The sequence below is a fragment of the Loxodonta africana genome, chromosome 16 (genome assembly GCF_030014295.1).
Source record: "Loxodonta africana isolate mLoxAfr1 chromosome 16, mLoxAfr1.hap2, whole genome shotgun sequence".
NCBI lineage: Eukaryota > Metazoa > Chordata > Mammalia > Proboscidea > Elephantidae > Loxodonta > Loxodonta africana.
This window is the reverse complement of record NC_087357.1, coordinates 33802168-33822620: the sequence shown is the minus strand read 5'-3', so window position 1 is coordinate 33822620 and position 20453 is coordinate 33802168. Positions and strand designations below refer to the sequence as shown.

General features: G+C 41.1%; 2 protein-coding genes and 1 non-coding gene across 10 annotated transcripts in view; all 3 read right to left on the bottom strand.

Annotated features, from left to right (window-relative positions):
• The window catches only part of CHUK (component of inhibitor of nuclear factor kappa B kinase complex), a 43854-nt gene extending 38825 nt beyond the window's left edge, over nt 1–5029 (bottom strand). Inside the window, exon 1 of one of the 2 annotated variants that reach the window (XM_010589068.3) lies at nt 4879–5029. In XM_010589068.3, coding sequence (XP_010587370.1) covers nt 4879–4983 — 105 coding nt within the window. In that variant the 5' untranslated portion in view covers nt 4984–5029. The remainder of the gene's footprint in view (nt 1–4878) is intronic. The other variant, XM_003409178.4, reaches the window with a different exon arrangement.
• Nucleotides 5030–5301: 272 nt separating this feature from the next.
• Nucleotides 5302–20453, bottom strand: part of CWF19L1 (CWF19 like cell cycle control factor 1) — a 38967-nt gene continuing 23815 nt past the window's right edge. For 6 of the 7 annotated variants that reach the window (XM_003409177.4, XM_023546818.2, XM_023546819.2 and 3 more), the window contains 4 exons: nt 12679–12888; nt 11762–11881; nt 11019–11116; nt 5302–8671 (listed from right to left, as the gene is read on the bottom strand). In XM_003409177.4, coding sequence (XP_003409225.1) covers nt 8527–8671; nt 11019–11116; nt 11762–11881; nt 12679–12888 — 573 coding nt within the window. In that variant the 3' untranslated portion in view covers nt 5302–8526. The remainder of the gene's footprint in view (nt 8672–11018; nt 11117–11761; nt 11882–12678; nt 12889–20453) is intronic. The other variant, XM_023546817.2, reaches the window with a different exon arrangement.
• Nucleotides 12071–12219, bottom strand: LOC111750389 (small nucleolar RNA SNORA12). Its single transcript, XR_002785530.1, has one exon. It is a non-coding gene; the product is annotated as a small nucleolar RNA SNORA12 (small nucleolar RNA).

Genomic DNA, 20453 nt, shown 5'->3' with positions numbered 1-20453 from the left:
CCACTCTGGACAGCTGGAAAGTTCCTGAGAGACTTCTAAGATTCTAGAGAAACTTCAAGTCTCTTCCATTTAAAAAGTGATAAGTTCTTCCAGCTCCAGCCAAGGACCCAGAGAAACACAAAAACATGTTAGCATACAGCGTTCTTCTCTTATGGCCAGGCTGATGGGCAGGCTTAGGTAACAAGGTCACAGGCAACATTCTGTTGGAAGCACCTGGCTCCCCCTTTTTTCTCTTTGAGTGCCTTATGTCCCCTCTGATAGCGGGAATTATTAAATTAACTACTTGTCTAGCTATCAAAGTACTTGATGCCTTAGCCATTCATATCCATTCTCTTTTTTGCCAAAATTTCCTCCCATGCTGTAATCTTTACTGCTGTGATGCTGGAAGCTATGCCACCAGTATTTCAAATACTGGCAGGGTCACCCATGGTACAGAGGTTTCAGAAGAGCTTCCAGACTAAGACAAACTAGGAAAAAGGACCTGGCAGTCTCCTTCTGAAAAAATTGGCCAGTGAAAACCTTATGAAGAGCAGCGGAACACTCTCTGAGACAGTGCAGGAAGACGAGCTCCTCGGGATAGAAGGCACTCAAAATACAACCGGGGGACAGCGGCCTCCTAAAAGTAGACGGAAAAAAAAACCCATTGCCACTGAGTCAATTCTCACTCATAGCGACCCTATAGGACAGAGTAGAACTGCCCCATAGAGTTTCCTAGGAGTGGCTGGTAGAATAGAACTGTTGGACCTTTTGCTTAGAGCCGGGCTCTTAAGCACTGCATCACCAAGGCTCCTCAAAGTAGAGTCAACCTTAATGATGTGGATGGAATAAAGCTTCTGGACCTTCATTTGCTGATGTGGTATGACTCAAAATGAGAAGAAACAGCTGCAAATATCCATTAATAGTCAAAGTAAAATAAAGTAAAAATCTAGGAAAATTAGAAGTCGTCAAAAATGAAATGGAATGCATAAAGATCAATATCCCAGGCATTATTGAGCTGAAATGGACTGGTATTGGCCACTTTGAATCAGACAATCATACAGTTACCCTGTCAAGAATGAAAAATTGAAGAGAAACGGTACTGCATTCATCGTCAAAAAGAACATTTCAAGATCTATACTGAAGTACAGCACTGTCAGTGATAGGATAATATCCATACACCTACAAGGACGACCAGATAATAAGACTATTGTTCAAATTTATGCAACAACCACTAATGCCAAAGATGAAGAAATCAAAGATTTTTACCAACTTCTGCTGTCTGAAATTGATCGAACGTGCAGTCAAGACGCATTGATAATTACTGGTAATTGGAAATGCAAAAGTTGGAAAAAAAAGAAGGATCAGTAGTTGGAAAATATGGCCTTGGTGACAGAAACGATGCCAGAGATAGCATGAAAGACCAATGACTTCTCCACTGCAAATACCTTTTTTCAACAACATAAACAGTGACTAAATACACAGACATCACCAGATGGAATGCACAGGAATCAAACTGACTACATCTGTGGACAGAGACAATGAAAAAGCTCAATATCATCAGTCAGAACAAGGCCAGGGGCCATCTGCAGAACAGACCATCAATTGCTCATATGCAAGTTCATGTTGAAGCTAAAGAAAATTAAAACAAGTCCAAGAGAGCCAAAATATGACCTTGAGTATCTACTACCTGAATTCAGAGGCCATCTCAAGAACAGAACTGACACATTGAACATTAATGACCAAAGACCATATGCGTCGTGGAATGACATCAAGGACATTATATATGAAGAAAGAAAAAAGTCCATTAAAAAGACAAGAAAGAAAGAAAAGATCAAAATGGATGTCAGAAGAGACTCTGAAACTTGCTCTTGAACATAAAGTAGCTAAAGCAAATGGAAGAAATGACGAAGAGAAGTGAACAGATTTCAAAGGGCAGCTTGAGAAGACAAAGTATTACAATAACACGTGCAAAGACCTGAAGATAGAAAACCAAAAGGGAAGAACACGCTCAGCACTTCTCAAGCTGAAAGAAGTAAAGACAAAGTTCAAGCCTGGAGTTGCAATACCGAAGGATTCTACAGGAAAAAAATATTAAACAATGCAGCATCAAAAGAAGATGGAAGGAAGCTCACTCATCTATGCCAAGAAATTTGGAAGACAGCTACCTGGCCAACTGACTGGAAGAGATCCATATTTGTGCCCATTCCAAAGAAAGGTGATCCAACAGAACACAGAAGTTATAGAACAATATCATTAATATTACATGCAAGTAAAATTTTGCTGACGATAATTAAAAAACGGTTGCAACAGTACATTGACAGGGAACTGCCAGGATTAAAGCTGCACTGAGAAGAGGACATGAAACAATATTACTGCTGATGTCAGATGGATTTTGGCTGAAAGCAGAGAATACCAGAAAGATGTTTACCTGTGTTTCATTGACTATGCAAAGGCATTCCATTGTGCAGATCATAACAAATTATGAATAACACTGCGAAGAATGGTAATTCTAGAACACTTAATTGTGCTCATGTGGAACCTGTATGTAGACCAAGAGGCAGTTATTCAAACAGAACAAGGCAATACTTCATAGTTTAAAAGTCAGGAAAAGTGTGCAACAGGGTTGCATCCTTTCACTATATTCAACCTGTATGCTGAGTAAATAATCCGAGAAGCTGGACTGTATGAAGAAGAATGGGGCGTTAGGAGTGTAGACTCATCAGCAACCTCTGATATGCAGATGACACAACCTTGTTTGCCGAAAGTGAAAAAGACTTGAAGCATTTATTGATGAAGATCAAAAACTACAATCCTCAGTATGGACTGCACCTCAATATAAAGAAAACAAAAATCTTCACAAATGGACCAATAAGCAACATGATGATAAACAGGGAAAACATTAACAATGTCAAGGATTTCATTTTACTTGGAATTATAATCAACGTCCATGGAAGCAGCAGTCAAGAAATCAAAAGACACATTGTATTGGGCAAATTGGCTGCAAAAGATCTCTTTAAAGTGTTTAAAAGCAAAATGCCACTTTTAGGACTAAGTTATGCCTGACCCAAGCCTTGTATTTTCAATCACCTCATATGCATGCAAAAGCTGGACAATGAATACGGAAAATTGAAGAAGAACTGACGCCTATGAACAATGGTGCTGATGAAGAATACGGAGTATACCACGGATTGCCAGAGGAACCTAACAAGTCTGTCTTTGAAGAAATAAAGCCAGAGTGCTCCTTCGAAGCAAGGATAGCACGACTTTGTCTCAGGTACTTTGGACATGTTATCAGGAGGGTCCAGTCCCTGAAGAAGGACATTATGCTTGGTAAAGTACAGGATCAGCAAAAAAGAGGAGGCTTTCAATGAGGTGGATTGAGACAGTGGCTGAAACAATGGGTTCAAGAATAACAATTGTGAGGGTGGCACAGGACTGGGCAGTGTTTCATTCTGTTGTACACAGGGTCACTATGAGTCAGAACGACTCAACAGCACCTAACAACAGAAACCTGCTTTGCAAAATTTCTTCAGTTCTACCAGTAACATTTGACATTTTAACTGCCCCACAAACATGACTATTCCCTCTTAGACAGGCTTCCATCTCTCTTCACTCCCACCTCACAATATGGGCTACCCACAGCCATGTTCATTAAACAGCAAATCAGGATTTCTTCATTTGATTTCACTTCTTCATTCACAGACCAACTGCTGGCATTTTAGTAATAGCTTAAGTGCCAATCTTGCCCATAAGTTTTCAACTCAAATTCATCTTTCACAAAATAATCTTCCTAGAACACCACTTTTATCTTAACATTTCCTTTTTTAAGCCCAAAGACTGATGATGAGGATGATAACAGCAAAAAGAACACATGTTGGCAGCTAACATCTGAAGGTTTACCATGGGCCAGGCATTGTAGTTTTACATACATTATCTTATTTAACTCTCAAGTGGATCCATGAAGTATATACATTATTACACCCATTTTATAGATGGCAAAACTAAGGCTATACTGCAGGGATTATTATTTCAGGTTCTGTACACCTATAAGGTCTGTAAATGTGTGTCAGGAGACTGTGAACCCCCTCAAATGGCTAGGCCTAAGGTTGTGTGGATGTGCATTTTTGGAAGAAAAGATTCATGGCTTTATTTGAATCTCAGAAGATGCATGACTTGAACATGATTATTAACTGCTGCCACAATGGTTAAACATTCTCAATTAAATCATAATAAAATTCCTGAGTCTGATGTTAGCTGCCCCCCACCTACAATCTTATCTCCTTCCCTGTGAAGCCACTGATCGTTTTCACCAGCTCGTCCTCACACTATTTCCTACCTGAAATGCATCCTCACCTCCAAAGCCAACCCATGCTTCCGAAGGCCTAACTCCAGACCCTCCATGACGCCTTCCTTGTCTACTCCGGTCCCTACAGATATCACACTCACAGGCCTCCAATCACAAACACGAACACGCACATTCCAACAGACAGCCCCCCTGTAGCCCCATTTTCTCACCCATTCCTGCTCACATATACACGTTCTGACATTCATCTGCCTCACACACCCTAACATTGTACACTCACAAAGAGACACATAAAGGCACTGTCACACTCACTAAACAGCTTGTCACACCTTGCCACTCATACCAAAAGTTTCCCCTAATAGTTCTATCTCACACGCTGGCCCAGGACCAGTATCACACGTTCCTACGGATATAACCTCAGATTCAGTCACCCAAGTTCACAAGTACAATATCACACACACACACACACATACCCACTGGCCCACAAACACTGCCTCCAATTCTCACTGACAATCTCTCACACACTGACAGTCCCTAATATTCCACAGACGCTTTGACAAACAACAGTCACCGCTCCCTCGCGCGTCCGGGCTCACCCGATGCTGATACAGGCAGACGTTCCCGAAGCCGCCGGTGCCCAGCCGCTCCCGCATCTCCCAGGGCCCGCCCGCGCCCGGCCGCAGGCCCGGGGGCCCCTCCATGGGGCGGGAGGGGAAGCGGCCTTATACACCGCCACTGTTCCAAGGCCGGTTCCGGGACGCCGAGGCTCGCGCGCCTTTCTTCTCGCGAGATATGTGTCATTTCCGGTAACTGCCCGAGGAAAAGCCCCGCCCACGTTATCCACCGCTCTCTAAAACGCCGCGGGCGAAAGGGTTGGGAGGCGCGGAGGGTGTTCGTCGTCTGCTTTGGAAGTTCCATGGGTCTGTTACTGGCTGAGAGACCCCACGTGTTTTTTTCCTAATGTTGAAAAATATAAGATCTCTCCAGATCTTACATTCCGTTCAAATCACTTTCTAATCTGTCCTGTTTTCGTTTTTTTTTTTTTTTTTCAAATTTAAGATTGTCTGCATCTCTGTATACACTTCCTTCCCCACACCCCAGCCGTGTATACTCCAACCCTGTCACCCGCTGAACTGGCACTGGCAAAGGCCACTGATGATTTAAATGTTAGGGAATCTCAAGAACTAGGAAGACTTCTGCGCTAAGAGGGTCACTGGTTTGCTCCTTAAACGTCCCCATTCTGGAGTCCTAATATGTGGCATAAATAGTATACAAAACACAACTAACAATGCACAAATACCAGAAGAGAAACTAGATAACTGGGAGCTCCTAAAAATCAAACACACTTGTCAAAAGATGTCACCAAAGGGGGGGGGGGGAACTACAGTTAGAGGGAAAAAAATGTGGCTACGACATATCCAATAAGGATCTAATCTCTAAAATCTGTAAGATGCTGCAACATGTGAACAACCAAAACACAGATAATCCAATTTAAAAATGGGCAAAGGATATGAACAGACACTTCACCAAAGACGACATTCAGGCAACTAACAGACACATGAGGAAATGCTTGTGATCATTAGCCAAGAGAAATGCAAATCAAAACTACAATGAGATACCATCTCACCCCAACAAGACTGGCAGTAATCCAAAAAACACAAAATAATAAATGCTGGAGAGGTTGTGTAGAGGTTGATACACTTACGCACTGCTGGAAATGTGAAATGGTACGATCACTTTGGAAAACAATTTGGTGCTTCCTTGAAATAGAAATACCGTACAATCCAGCAACCCCACACCTAGGAATATATCCTAGAGAAATAAGCACCCTCACACAAATAGACACATGCACACTATGTTCATTCCAGCATTATTCACAATAGCAAAATGATGGAACCAACCTAGGTGCCCATCATCAGATGAATGGATAAACAAATTATGGTACATACCCACAATGGAATACTACACAACGATAAAGAACAATGATGAATCCTCTGAACATCTCGCAACGTGGACAAATCTGGAGGGCATTATGTTGAGTGAAATTAGTCACAAAAGGTCAAATATTGTATGAGACCACTATTATAAGAACTCAAGCTTTAAACGAAGTAGAAAGCATTCTTTGATGGTTACAAGGGTGGAGAGGGAGGAGAAGGGGAATTCACTTACTAGATAGTAGACCAGAATAAGTTCAGTGAAGGGAAAGTCAGCACAACTGGACCAAAGCAAAAGCTAAGAAATTTCCTGGACATATCGAAACACCTCGAGGGACAGACTAGCTGGGGCTGGAGCCTGGGGACCGTAGTTCTGGGGGACATCTAGGTAAACTGGCATAACAAAGTTTATTAAGAAAATGTTCTGCATCCCACTTTGGTGAGTGGTGTCTGGGGTCTTAAAAGCTTGGAAACGATGATCTAAGATGCATCAATTGGTCCCATCCCACTGGGTACTTGGAGCAAAGGAGAATGAAGCCAGAGACGCGAGGAAAACATTAGCCCAAGAGACTAAAGGACCACATAAACCAGAGTCTTCACCAGCCTGAGACCACCAATGACTGCCCTAACCAGGAACACAAGAGAGTCCTGGATGGAGTGGGATAAAAGTGTTGAGCAAAATTCAAATTCCCATAAAAAGACCAGATTTAATGGACCGACAGAGACTGGAGGAAGCCCTAAAATTATGGCCCCCGGACATTGTTAACCCAGGACTGAAACCATTGCCAAAGCCCACCTTTCAAAGATTAGACAGGAATATAAAAGAAAAAATAATACAAGTGAAGAGTAATTCAATGAGATACACGAGACCAAATGGGCAGCTTCTGTCCAGAGGCAGGATGAGAAGGCAGAAAAGGACAGGAACTGGTTGAATGGACCCAGGGAACCTAGGGTAGAAAGGGGAAGTGTACTGTCACATTGTGGGGATTGCAAGTAATGTCACAAAACAATATGTGTATACGTTTTTGTATGAGAAATTAACTTGAGCTATAAATTTCCACAATTAAAAAAAAAAAGTACTCATTCTTAGGGATACGGCATAGCTCATTTTTTTAAATTCCAGGCTGGTAGGCCCCAGACTCCACAATCAAGTTTGTGAGTCTCAGCTTCATCAGGTGTAAAATGGAAGTGGTGATACCCACCTCGTAGAGATTTTGTAAGGACTAAGTGAAATCCAGTGTCTGGGCCATAAACCTGTTGCCATTCAGCCTATTCCGACTCATGGCGACCCTATAGGACAGAGTAGAACTGCCCCCATAGTGTTTCAACTGCCACATATTTCTCCTCTGGGCCACACATGCCCAATATATAGGAGGAATTTTTTTGACAGTCTCCTGAGATCTCTCTCTTTGCTTCTTCTCCATGTACTTGTTGGATCACTCCAAGTACTCCTTAAATAGTAATACTTCTCAGGTAGTCATCCTCAGCTTAGAGCTTTAACTCTTATTTTCATCCATCCTTTTTATTTAATGTACTGCCTATATCCTGATGATACCCAAATCCCTATCACCAACCTAAATCTCCATGAGTTTAGAACTCTCCAGCAGCACCCAGGATGCATCCGTTACAAATCTTTGGCATCTAAAACTCAACATATCCAAAGCAGAAGTCATCTTTTTTTCTTAAATCTGTCCCTTCTCTTCCCAATTAGACTGTAAACTATGGGACAACAGGGACCATGTTAGGACATAACTATACTCCCAGAGCCTAGAAAAATGCCTAGCACATAGGAGTTAAATATTTGCTGAAGGACTGAATGAGCTTTTATGCATCAGTAAGATGACTGCTATAAAAGAAAAGTGGCAAAGGCCTTGGGTCCCTTCTCAAAACTAGGTTGCTCAGGGAGAAGCCACCCTGGGTGATTCTGGGATGAAACACTGGGCCTAAAACCCTGGCCCCGCCTATTACATGGACTACATCATTTCAAGGATCACAGGTAACATGAACACAAGACACTTCTCAACCATAGAAAAGCCTTTGGATTTTATTTGATAGTCTACATGTTTTTTAAAATGTTGATAAACACAAGCTTGTACTTGGAGCTGGATGACAGACATGCTTTTAACATAGGACTTTCATCCTAGAATGTGACTTCTTCCAAAAATTATTCAGTCCTAGACCTTTTGCTGTGGGCAGGTTCCACGGGAATACATGAAAGAGAGGCAGGGAAACAGTCCTCATAGGAAACTGCAGTTTCTTTAAAAACAGGTGGATGAACCTGTGAAGTTCGTAAAGTGTCTTTCCCTTTAGTTAGTCATCCAGAGTGAAGTCAAAGGGCTCAAAGTCTTTCCGGAAGCGGCGGGCTAGGGTCTCTTCCTCTTCTCTGCTGATCTGACACTGCCTCCAATCGGACTTGTCAGGAATATTAAGGATGGCTTCACTGGCCAGGACCTCCCTGCAGAAAGGACACAAAGAAGTCAAAATGGACAGTATCAGCCCCAAAATCCCTCCTCCCTCTGTTCTTCACCAGCCAGAGAGCTCTCCTCAGCATCACCCAAAGAAGGTATGCAAATTTCTCTGACTTTGCTCATACCATTCTCCTGCTCTGAGCGCCACTGCTGCCATCTGTCTACTAAAATCATACCCATTTTAAGTGACCAGCTCAGGTCCTACCTCTTTCCTAATAGCTTGTACCCCATTAACTTCTTTTCTTGAACAAACTTGGACCTATGGAATTGGTACTTAGAGAAGCAATATGGCACAGTAGAAAGAAGGCAGGCCCTGGAGTCAGACCGCAGATAAATTCCATTCCTAGCTTAGCCACATGCTGTCTATGACTTGAACAAATGACTTTCAGCTGTGAGTCTTGATTTCCTCATCCACGAAATGAGAACACCTACTACCACCTACCTTACAAGGCTTTGCGAAATGGGGAGCTAACACAGAGCACCACAATAGTTGTACTTACATCCTGCCTTAAACTCTAGTTTTGACATCCCAACTAGATCAGGAGTTTGCCAAGGGCCTGGTGCAGTCAGACGCTCAAGTGTCATACCCACTCTGACTTGAAATTCCTCTGCCTCTCCTTCTAAGGATTCAGGTCTAGACAGGCACAGCAGCATAAATTCACTCTCAACAAAAACAACTTATCTTGGCCCTCAGGACTAAAAAATAACCACACACAGACACACATATAAAATGTCACTACGTACAAACTTTCTTCTAACTGCCATTGCTTTTTTATCTTTATTTTTACTTATTTTTGATATATTAGAAATAACTGTTTGCATATCATATGGTCCATATTCCACTTTGAAGCTATGATAAATAGAAGGGTTGAATTCAAATCACACAAATCCTCTAAAAGTCAAAGGAGCTGAACTCAAGTCCTAGCTCTCTAGGCAAACCTTTGAGCCTACTTCATCTATAAAATGAAGATGGCACTACCTTTCTTGTACAGCTGGAAAAAAAAAAGCCTTTTCAAGTATTTTGTTAACTACAAATTGCTGTAATAACTGTAAATAGTATTTTAGAAAACAATGCTGAAAATACAACTGACTATCATGAACACAAAACCATGCACAGAATCTCCCTTTTGTGGGCTCTATATTTTTGATCACATGCCTATGTCATCAGTGTCCACATCTGTATCTGTTGCTGCGGCAACAACAAAAAGATAATGTCATAACATTAACAATGCTTGTAACACACTTACTCTTATTTACCGATTATCTTTTAAAAAATGCAAACACCTACATTTACTGGACTTATTCAATGGTGACAATTTCTTGGAGGCTTTCCAAAGTAGTCCAGTAAGTGTTCAGGACACTCAAAGCCCAGTTCTAACTTGGGGGAAAAAACTACAACAAACTACAGACACCAGCATCAGACAATCTCTTCTATCCATGTTCTGCTCCCTTCCGTACTTGTCTCTTCTTGCCAGCTCCTCCCTGTCTTCCATCTTTGCTTAACTTATACCACCCTGTATGGTTTTACAGTCATGTACTGCCTGATATTAGGACCAGAAATGAAGTCTCATCCAGGCCTTTAAGAGGTACAGAACAATGAGGTTAAGGGCTCATGTTTTGGGCTCCAACAAGCCTGGGTTTGAACTACAACTGTAAGACCATGGATAAGTTATTAAACCCCTCTAGAGCAGTGCTGTCCAGTGTAGTAGCCACTACCCAGGTGTGGCTATTTAAGTTAATTAAAATTAAAAATTCAGTTCCTTAACTATATTAGATACATTTCAAGTCATCAACAGCCACATGTGGCTAGTGCAGGCAGTGCAGATATAGAGCATTTTCATCATTGTGGAAAGTTCTGTTGAGCTCTGCTCTAGAGCCTCACTCTCCATGTCAGTAAATTGGGATGGAAGTACCTACCTAAAATAGTTGTGAAGTAGTTCAGTGCATGTAAAGTTCTTCGCATAAAGCGTAAGTTCAATTAATGGTAGCACTTTACTACCTCTAGCTGGAATCCCTCACCCTAATCTTTGCCCTCTAAATCTACCTCTCAGGTCCAGTTTCAACCTTCTCATGAAGCCTTCCACCAAATAGAAATGAACTCTTCCTTCTCTGAATGTCTGAAGTATATTATTCCCCAAAATTTTGTCATGATACTTTTCACATTATACATTATATTACTGTCATATATGTAAATAACTGACTTGCCCTATGACTGTACAGTCCTTGGGGCAAAGACTTTCTTATTTTGCTTTGTATCAATTGTCCGTGGAACCTAATACTTTGTTCATAGTAGGTCTAGTAAAAATACATTTAGCAGAAGAAAAACATACAAACCTTCCAAACTGCAAAGGAAAATTCTTTTTAATTCTATGGAAAAGCTTCTCTCCTGTGTCAAGTTCAACATAAAAATATGCTGCTCCTGGCTGTGCAATCTAAAGTAAACAGAGTTGTATGAAAACATACAATAATGCTTTAAAAATCTAAAATCCATGCACATCTCTTGTGAGCTTTAATTTGGCAAAGAATTCAGCCTAGAAGCACAGAAGAAATAAAAAAAAATAAAAACATGCAAGTAACTATAGATTCTAAAACACTTACTGGATCCAGATTTTAAAAAGCCAAACTGGCAGATATTACCAAGATCCTAGGAGTGACATTTATCCTCCTAAGTTTCCCTCTTATGAAATTTCTAATTTCTTGCTCATACCAGAAAACTCTAGGACTTAGCTGTAATGCCACCTGAATCTCCAGTCTAATCAAAACTCTGTGCTCTAGTTCCAAATTGTCACCTGCCTACCTAACATTTCTGGAATGCCTTGATAGTTTCTCAGATCGACATGTCAAAAACCGAATATTTACTTCTCCCTGAACATCACGGAAACCCTGGTGGCATAGTGGTTAAGTGCTACGGCTGCTAACCAAAGGGTTGGCAGTTTGAATCCGCCAGGCGCTCCTTGGAAACTCTATGGGGCAGTTCTACTCTGTCCTATAGGTTCGCTATGAGTTGGAATCGACTCGACAGCACTGGGTTTGTTTTTTTTTCCTTTTTGGAACATCACCTTCCCCTCCTGTCTCACCTGCTTGATGTCGGAGTGCTCTGGAATTTCTAATAGCTCTATCTGTTGCTCTTGAGCCTGGGAAATAAAGGCATCTTTAATGTCATCAGTGGCACAGCAGCTCAGTGGCACCGGAACAACCTGGGGGAGGGGGGCAAGACAGGAGAATTTCTTTGTGTAGGTCCCAGGGAAGATGTGCCTGCACAGTCCCTGAGAAGTAGCAAATCCATCACTGGGGCAGAGAAACACCCCTCAGCACAGATTCTCCTCATGCCAGGCAGGCCTGTGTCAGCCTGCCTGTAAGGACTTAAACTTACGAGCTAGCCTGCCACGTGTGGAAGCCAATCTCTGACACGGGAAAAGCCAGAGAGAGATCTCTTTCTCATCAAGCCTTTGCCAGCTCCTGTGTAATATATGTGGCAGAGTCAGGGGCCATTTGAAAACTTAACAAATGTACCACAAAGAAAACCACCACAACGACAAATTATTCATTACAGTCTGCAAACGTCTAAGAGGTGCTAGCCTGTGAGGCTCTGTGACTATTACTTACCTCTAAGCCTTTGCTCATGTTGGGCCACCACACAAAGTACACACACCCTTCCAAACTCCATCTGTCAAGGTCCAAGTCTTCACAGTCTTCCTCAACTACCACTCCTTTTCTACACAAAGCACTTACTGTCTGTGCTGTTCACTTGCACTGACCGTGCACTTCCCTGTGAAATCTCTGGAGTTATCACCTGACACTCCAACTTTTTAAGTGAATGTTATTCAAATACTAACATGAACATTTATATTAAATGTTTTAAATATTAAAGTTAAATATTTAAATATTAATTAAAATTCAGTACTAATATTATTTAAAATAAATAGCACTTAAATATTATCAATATCAAAGTCCTCACAGAACCCCTCCAAGTTCCTGAGCAGGGACCACCTACCTGTAGCTGGAGGTGATGGCTCTTATAATTTCTCTCAAAGAGAACACACCATTTCCCTCGACTCTTAAAGAACCGCCTCAGCGTAGCCTTATATTTCTCCACTTCCTCCACCACCTCTGTTGAAAGCTCCACCACTGACTGGTAGTGTCCAATGGGCAGGATGAGGACATGATCATCAGACAAGCCTCCTTTGGCCAGAGCAAGATAGCACTAAAGGGGATGCACACAGAATCGAGACATCAATACTGTATGTGTGATTCTCCAGGAAGAAAAGCCTATGCAGAGAGCAAACCTGAAGAGTGGAAAAAAGTGCTCAGTAGAAATTCTCCAACTTTTAACAATCTGATTTTAGAGGTTACAACAATGTTCTCAGGTATCCGTCCAAGAGTGAGGTTGTTGTTGATAGGTGCTGTCGAGTCGGTTCCGACTCATAGCGACCCTATGCAGAACAGAACGAAACACTACCCGGTCCTGCATCATCCTCACAATGGTTGCTATGCTTGACCCAATTGTTGCATCCACTGTGTCAATCCATCTCATTGAGGGTCTTCCCCCTTTTCACTGACCCTCTACTTCACCAACATGATGTCCTTCTCCAGGGACTGATTCTTCCTGATACCATGTCCAAAGCAGGTGAGCTATAGTCTCACCATCCTTGCTTCTAAGGAGTATCCTGGTTGTACTTCTTCGAAGACGGATTTGTTCATTCTCTTGGCAGTCCATGGTATATTCAATATTCTTCGCCAACACCACGATTCAAAGGCATCAATTCTTCGGTCTTCCCTATTCATTATCCAGCTTTCACAGGCATATGAGGCAACTGAAAACACCATGGCTTGGATCAGGCACACCTTAGCGCTCAAAGTGACATCTTTGCTTCTCAACACTTTAAAGAGGTCTTTAGCAGCCAATTTGCCCAATGTAATGCGTCTTTTGATGTCCTGACTGTTGCTTCCATGGACATAGATCGTGGATTCAAGTAAAATGAAATTCTTGACAACTTCAGTCTCTTCTCCATTTATCATCATGTTGCTTATTGCTCCAGTTGTGAGGATTTTTATTTTATGTTGAGGTGCAATCCATACTGAAGGCTGTAGTCTTTGACCTTCATCCGTAAGTGATTCAAATCCTCTTCACTTTCAGCAACCAAGGCTGTGTTATCTGCATAACGCAGGTTGTTAACGAGTCTTCCTCCAATCCTGATGCTTTGTTCTTCTTCGTATAGTCCAGATTCTCAGATTATTTGCTCAGCATACAGATTGAATAGTATGGTGAAAGGCTACAACCATGACACACACCTTTCCTGATTTTAAACCATGCAGTATCCCCTTGTTCTGTTTGAACGACTGCCTCTTGATCCATGTACAGATTCCTCATAAGCACAATTAAATGTTCTGGAATTCCCACTCTCTGCAATGTTATTCATAATTTGTTATGATCCACACAGTCGAATGCCTTAGCATAGTCAATAAAACACAGGTAAACATCTTTCTGGTATTCTCTGCTTTCAGCCAAGATCTATCTGACATCAGCAATGATATCCCTGGTTCCATGTCCTCTTCTAAATCCGGACTGAATTTCTGGCAATTCCCTGTTGATATACTGCTGTAGCCACTTCTGAATGATCTCCAGCAAAATTTTGTTTACATGTGATATTAACGATATATTGTTCGATAATTTCTACTTTCAGTTGGATCACCTTTCTTGGGAATAGGCATAAATATGGATCTCTTCCAGTCAGCTGACCAGATAGCTGTCTTTCAGATTTCTTGGCATAGACAAGTGAGCACTTCCAGCACTGCATCCATTTGCTGAAACATCTCAATTGGTATTCCATCAATTCCTGGAGCCTTGTTTTTCGCCAATGCCTTCAGTGCAGCTTAGAATTCTTCCCTCAGTACCATCGGTTCCTGATCATATGTTACCTCCTGAAATGGTTGAACATTGATCAATTCTTTTTGTTATCGTATTCCCTCCATCTTCTTTTGATGCTTTCTGTGTCATTTAATATTTTCCCCATAGGATCCTTCACTATTGTAACTCAAGGCTTGAATTTTTTCTTCAGTTCTTTCAGCTTGAGAAATGCTGAGCATGTTCTTCCCTTTTGGTTTTCTATCTCCAGGTCTCTGCACATGTCATGGTAATACTTTGTCTTCTTGAGCCGTCCCTTGAAATCTTCTGCTCAATTCTTTTACTTCATCATTTTTTCCTTTTGCTTTAGCTACTTGACATTCAAAAGCAAGTTTCAGAGTCTGTGCTGACATCGATTTACATCTTTTCTTTCTCTCCTGCCTTTTTAATGATCTCTTGCTTTCTTCATGTATGATGTCCTTGATGTCACAATTTGTCTGGTCTTTGGTCATTAGTGTTCAACGTGTCAAATCTATTCTTAAGATGGTCTCTAAATTCAGGTGGGATATACTCAAGGTCATACTTTGGCTCTCGTGGACTTGCTCTAATTTTCTTCAATTTCAACTTGAACTTGCATATGAGTAATTGATGCTCTGATCTGTAGTAGGAAGCTGTCCCAACTGATGATATTGAGCTTTTCCATCGTCTTTTCCACAGATGTAGTCTATTTGATTCCAGTATATTCCATCTGATAAGGTCCACGTGTATAGTCGCTGTTTATGTTGCTGAAAAGAGATATTTGCAATGAAGAAGTTGTTGGTCTTGCAAAATTCTATCATGCAATCTCTGGAATCATTTCTATCACCAAGGCCATATTTTCCAACTACTGATCATTCTTTGTTTCCAACTTTAGCATTCCAATCACCAGTAATTATCAGTGCATCCTGACTTCATGTTTGATCAATTTCAGACTGCAGAAGTTGGTAAAAATCTTCAATTTCTTCATCTTTGGCCTAAGTGGTTGGTGTGTAAATTTCAATAATAGTCGTATTAAGTGGTCTTCCTTGTAGGTGAATGGTTATAAGAGTAAGGTTAGATGCAACAAATTGGAATCAAATTGGGATTTAGTATCAAATGAATTGGGAGAGGAATATAAACAGACTTTTAGCTTCAAACACACCAGGGCTGAAAGAGGCTGGAACAACAAACAGCTCGTTTTTGCTCCCAGGCTCCTAACTTGAAAACAATTTTTCAGTTATTATCACCCTCAGTCACAGAAAGATATCACTTCTGATTTAAAAATGATCACATTCTGCCTCCCTATTAACAGCACCAATCTCTACCCCTCTTGCCAAATATACCCCCTGAGCTCACAAGAAAGGCTAAGATGACCTGATTAGCACCCTATAGCTTTAAGCTGCTGACTGATCTCTACAAAAGGAAAGCAAACATATAACCTAATGGGGTAGAAGGATGAAGGAGAAACCTCAAACCCAGATACACGCAAAGAGGTAGAGAACGAAGGTTCCCAATGATGGATGTCAGCCTTTAATAACAAATAAAAATACTTCTGTCAAAACCAGAATATGCAGGACTGCTCTGCCACTCAGACACTCTCTGAAGGGAGGATACCATGATGTGCACTCTAAGGCTACTGAAATCTTCTAGTCGAGACTAAATAGGCCCCCATTACAGTACTTCAGGAGCCCTGGTGGCACAGTGATTAAGAGCAATGGCTACTAACCAAAAGGTTGGCAGCTCAAATCCACCAGCTGCCTCTTGGAAACCCTATGGGGCAGTTTTACTTTGCCCTCTAGGATCGCTATGAGTCAGAATCTACTGGATAGCAACGGGTTTGTTTTGTTTTTTTGTTTTGTTTTGTTTACAGTACTTCCAGTTCTTGTGAATAGTTTCACACTTGCCCAATCTTCTCCCTCTCTTTCAAACAGTCACCTTCTGTTTTATGCTTGGATTATCTCTGCTCTACTTTGCCGATGGGTCGATTCCGATTCATTAGCTCTAACAATATATAACTAGAACCTAAATGAATGTTTCTCTCATAAGCAAAATACATGGATTTTGCAACAGTTATTTTGGACCCGTAGCAGCCTTCCTCCCATTTTGTCCATTCGTGGCCATGGGCCATCAGCATCACTCCATATACATCCCTTGAGGATGACATGGCAAAGACAGGGAGAGCCAGGAAAAAAGTAATAAAATGAGATCAAGAGGAATGGGTGCAGAGAGGGAATCCTAAATCTTTTGCTAGACACTGAAAGGCACCACGGGTTCCCGAGAGGTTTCTCAACAAAGGATAGTTCAGGTAAATGTAGAACTGATTACTAGGCAGGCTCTGAACTAAAATCCTCCGGTGGCCTCCTACTTAACGGTGCTGGGCTGGGCCGCAAATAAAACCTGAGGTGCCTTTTGTCCCTCTAGCTTCAGGCCTAGATGAGAAGCAAACAGGGTGGTTTTCTCGATCTTCCCTTATACCCAAACCCTAAGCTAAATACCCTGGGTTAGAGAAAAGAGAATGGAAACCAAAGGTCATTCTTCCCTGATGCCTAGAGTACAACTAAGCTAAGTCACTCACTCTAAATCTCTTCTCCCTTACATGGAATCTGGACCTGCTGGGGCTTCCCAACAGGAAGGTGGGCCAAAGTCTGCGGTACTATACAAGTTGTGTGGGAGAAAAGAACGGCACAAACTAACTCAAAGAAGAAAAATGGGTCTAGGAGAGATGATCTAGAAAGGAAATTTCCATAAAAGCAAGAGCTTTCACATTTGCTCTTCTTCCCACTGAAGAGTTCATACAAAGGCTCCATGGCCCAATTGTGTCATGGGCCTTGACCCCATTAGTGCTCCCCTAGAGATAGAAGCGTTTCAGTAAGCAGAAACATAAAAAATAAAAAAATGTAAAAGACTGACCCTTCAGTATGAAACAACAAAGGAAGGAGAGGCATATGACTTAAAGTGTTAGACGAAATTGAAACTCTAGTCAGTCTATACCGAAAAACCAAACCAAATCCATTGCTGTCAAGTCAATTTCGATTCATAGCGACCCTATGGACAGAGTAGAACTGCCCCTTAGAGTTTCCAAGGAGCGCCTGGAGGATTCAAACTGCCAACCCTTTGGTTAGCAGCTGCAGCTCTTAACCACTACGCCACCAGGGTTTCCAGTCAGTCTATAGGAGGTCACAATAAAGGGCCCTCAGACTGTTAGAATAAATTGAGAAAAAGATCATCCTCGGAAACCAAAATTAGGAAAAAAATCAATGAAAAGTGGATGAAAGGATCCGTCTGCTAAGAAATGGTGTGTAAGTACCTCCCTCACAAGCCTTGAAAAACATCCAGTTCTAGACACAGGTGATTAGGGCACAACTTTAAGCCTGAAAATTAAGCTTTCTTCATTCTAAGTGAATAAATGAGGATGATGGTTTATATACAGCCCAGACATGTGAGCATTAAAGAATAGTATTATATAATGTTTAATTGAGCCCTACCCAAGGAAACGTATCTTAAGAAGTCTGCAATAGGCTGGCTTTACTATGAGACACACACAGTGCATCAGGGTTTTCCACAGCCTGAATAAAATTCTCCTCAAAGTCATCCAGTTCCTTTAATCTGATTCAGTGCCTACCAAGCAACATTATAGTTATTATCTTGGTACCCACACGAAAAATCAGATATGGGTATTCCTGACACTAGAAAGCTACATCCTCTACTACTAGGCAAAACTGAAAATTTACTACTTTAATCTCTCATATGATTGGTTAGTATGAACCAGTCCCCAACTAGATAATTCTAAATAAAAATCGATAAGCTCAAGTTTCTGAATCTGGAGCTAAAAAAGGATATCACCGTTTTAAACCCAAACTGGATATTTAAGCAAAAGAGGACTTCCCTTTTAGGACAAAGAAAATTCTTCTTTTAAACAGTGAGTAATTCACAAAAGCAATTCATCACTCCCAAGCAGTATGAACTAAAAATGCAGAAAGTTCAAGTATATAAAAGCCCTTCAGCCAAAGATTAGACAGGCCCATAATATGATACTAAATGGGCATACCAGTACAGGGGCTAAGACAAGAAGGCAGGATGGGACAGGAAAGCTGGTAACAGGAAACCCAAGGTTGAGAAGGGGAGAGTGTTGACATGTCATGGGGTTGGCAACCAATGTCACAAAACAGTATGTGTATTAATTGTTTAATGAGAAACTAATCTGCTCTGTAAACCTTCATCTAATGTACAATCGATCAATCAAAGAAGTATATAAAAGCATCATCCTACGAGATCCATACTTATTTGTAAAAGAGGGAGGAGAGGAGGAAGAGATCTTGTGAGACCAGCTCTACAAAACCACAGGAGAATAGCTATAATCAAAAAGATAGACAGTAACAAGTGTTATCGATGATGTAGAAAAACTAGAGCCCTCCTACACTACTGGTGAAGCCCCTTGGGAAAAGAGTTTGGCATATTTTTAAGAAATTAAACATAAATCTACCATACAACCCAGCAATCTAGGTACACGCACAAGAGAAATAAAAACACGTCCACAAAAAATTTGGATGTAGAAGTTCATAGCGGCATTATTTGTAATGGCCAAAAAAATAGAGACAACCTAAATGTTCATCAACTGGTGAAGAGATAAACAAAATATGGTGTATCCACACAATGGAATACTATTCGGCAATAAAAAGGAATAATGATACATGCTACAACATGGATGAATCTCAACAATATTATGCTAAGTTAAAGAAGCCAGACACAAAAGACCACATATTGTATGATTTTATTTATATATAAGGAAACCCTGGTGGCATAGTGGTTAAGAGCTACGGCTGCTAACCAAAAGGATGGCAGTTCAAATCTACCAGGCACTCCCTAAAAACCCTATGAGGCAGTTCTATCCTGTCCTACAGGGTCGCCATGCGTCGAAATCGATTCGACGGCAATGGGTTTTATTTATCTAATATCCAGAAAAGGCAAACTATGGAGACAGAAAGTATATTAGTGGTTGCTGGGAACTGGGGATAGGGATCAAATGTAAATGGGCATGAAGGATTTTATTGGAGTGATGGAAATACTCTAAAACTATTATGGCGATGGTTACAAAATTTGGTATATTTACTAAAAACCATTGAACTGTATACTTAAAATAGGTAACTTTTATTATAAGTACATTATGCCTCTGGATGCTGGGCAAATAATCAGAGAAGCTGGACTATATGAAGAAGAACACAACATCAGGATTGGAGGGAGACTCATTAACAACCTGCAATATACAGAAGACACAACCTTACTTGCTGAAATCAAATAGGACTTGAAGCGCTTACCTGATGATGATCAAAGGCTACTGCCTTCAGTATGGATTACATCGCATCATAAAGAAAACAAAAATCCTCACAATTGATCCAATAAGCAACACCATGATAAACAGAGAAAAGACTGACATTGTCAAGGATTTCATTTTACTTGGATCCATAATCTATGCCCATGGAAGCAGCAGTCAAGAAATCAAAAGATGCACTGCATTGGGTAGATCGGCTGCAAAAGAACTCTATAAAGTGTTACAAAGCAAAGATGTCACTTTGAGGACTAAGGTGCACCTGGCCTGAACTATGGTATTTTCAATCACCTCATATGCACGCGAAAACTGGACAATGAATTAGAAGACCAAAGAAGAACTGATGCCTTTGAATTAACATGTTGGTGAAGAATAATGAATATACCATAGACTGCCAAAAGAACAAACAAATCTGTCTTGGAAGAAGTACAGCTAGAAAATTCTTTGGAAGGGAGGATGGCAAGACTTTGTCTTACGTATTAATTTTGGACATGTTATAATGAGAGACCAGTTCCTGGAGAAGGGCTTCATGCTTGGTAAAGTAGAAGGTCTGCGAAAAAGAAGGAGACCCTCAATGAGA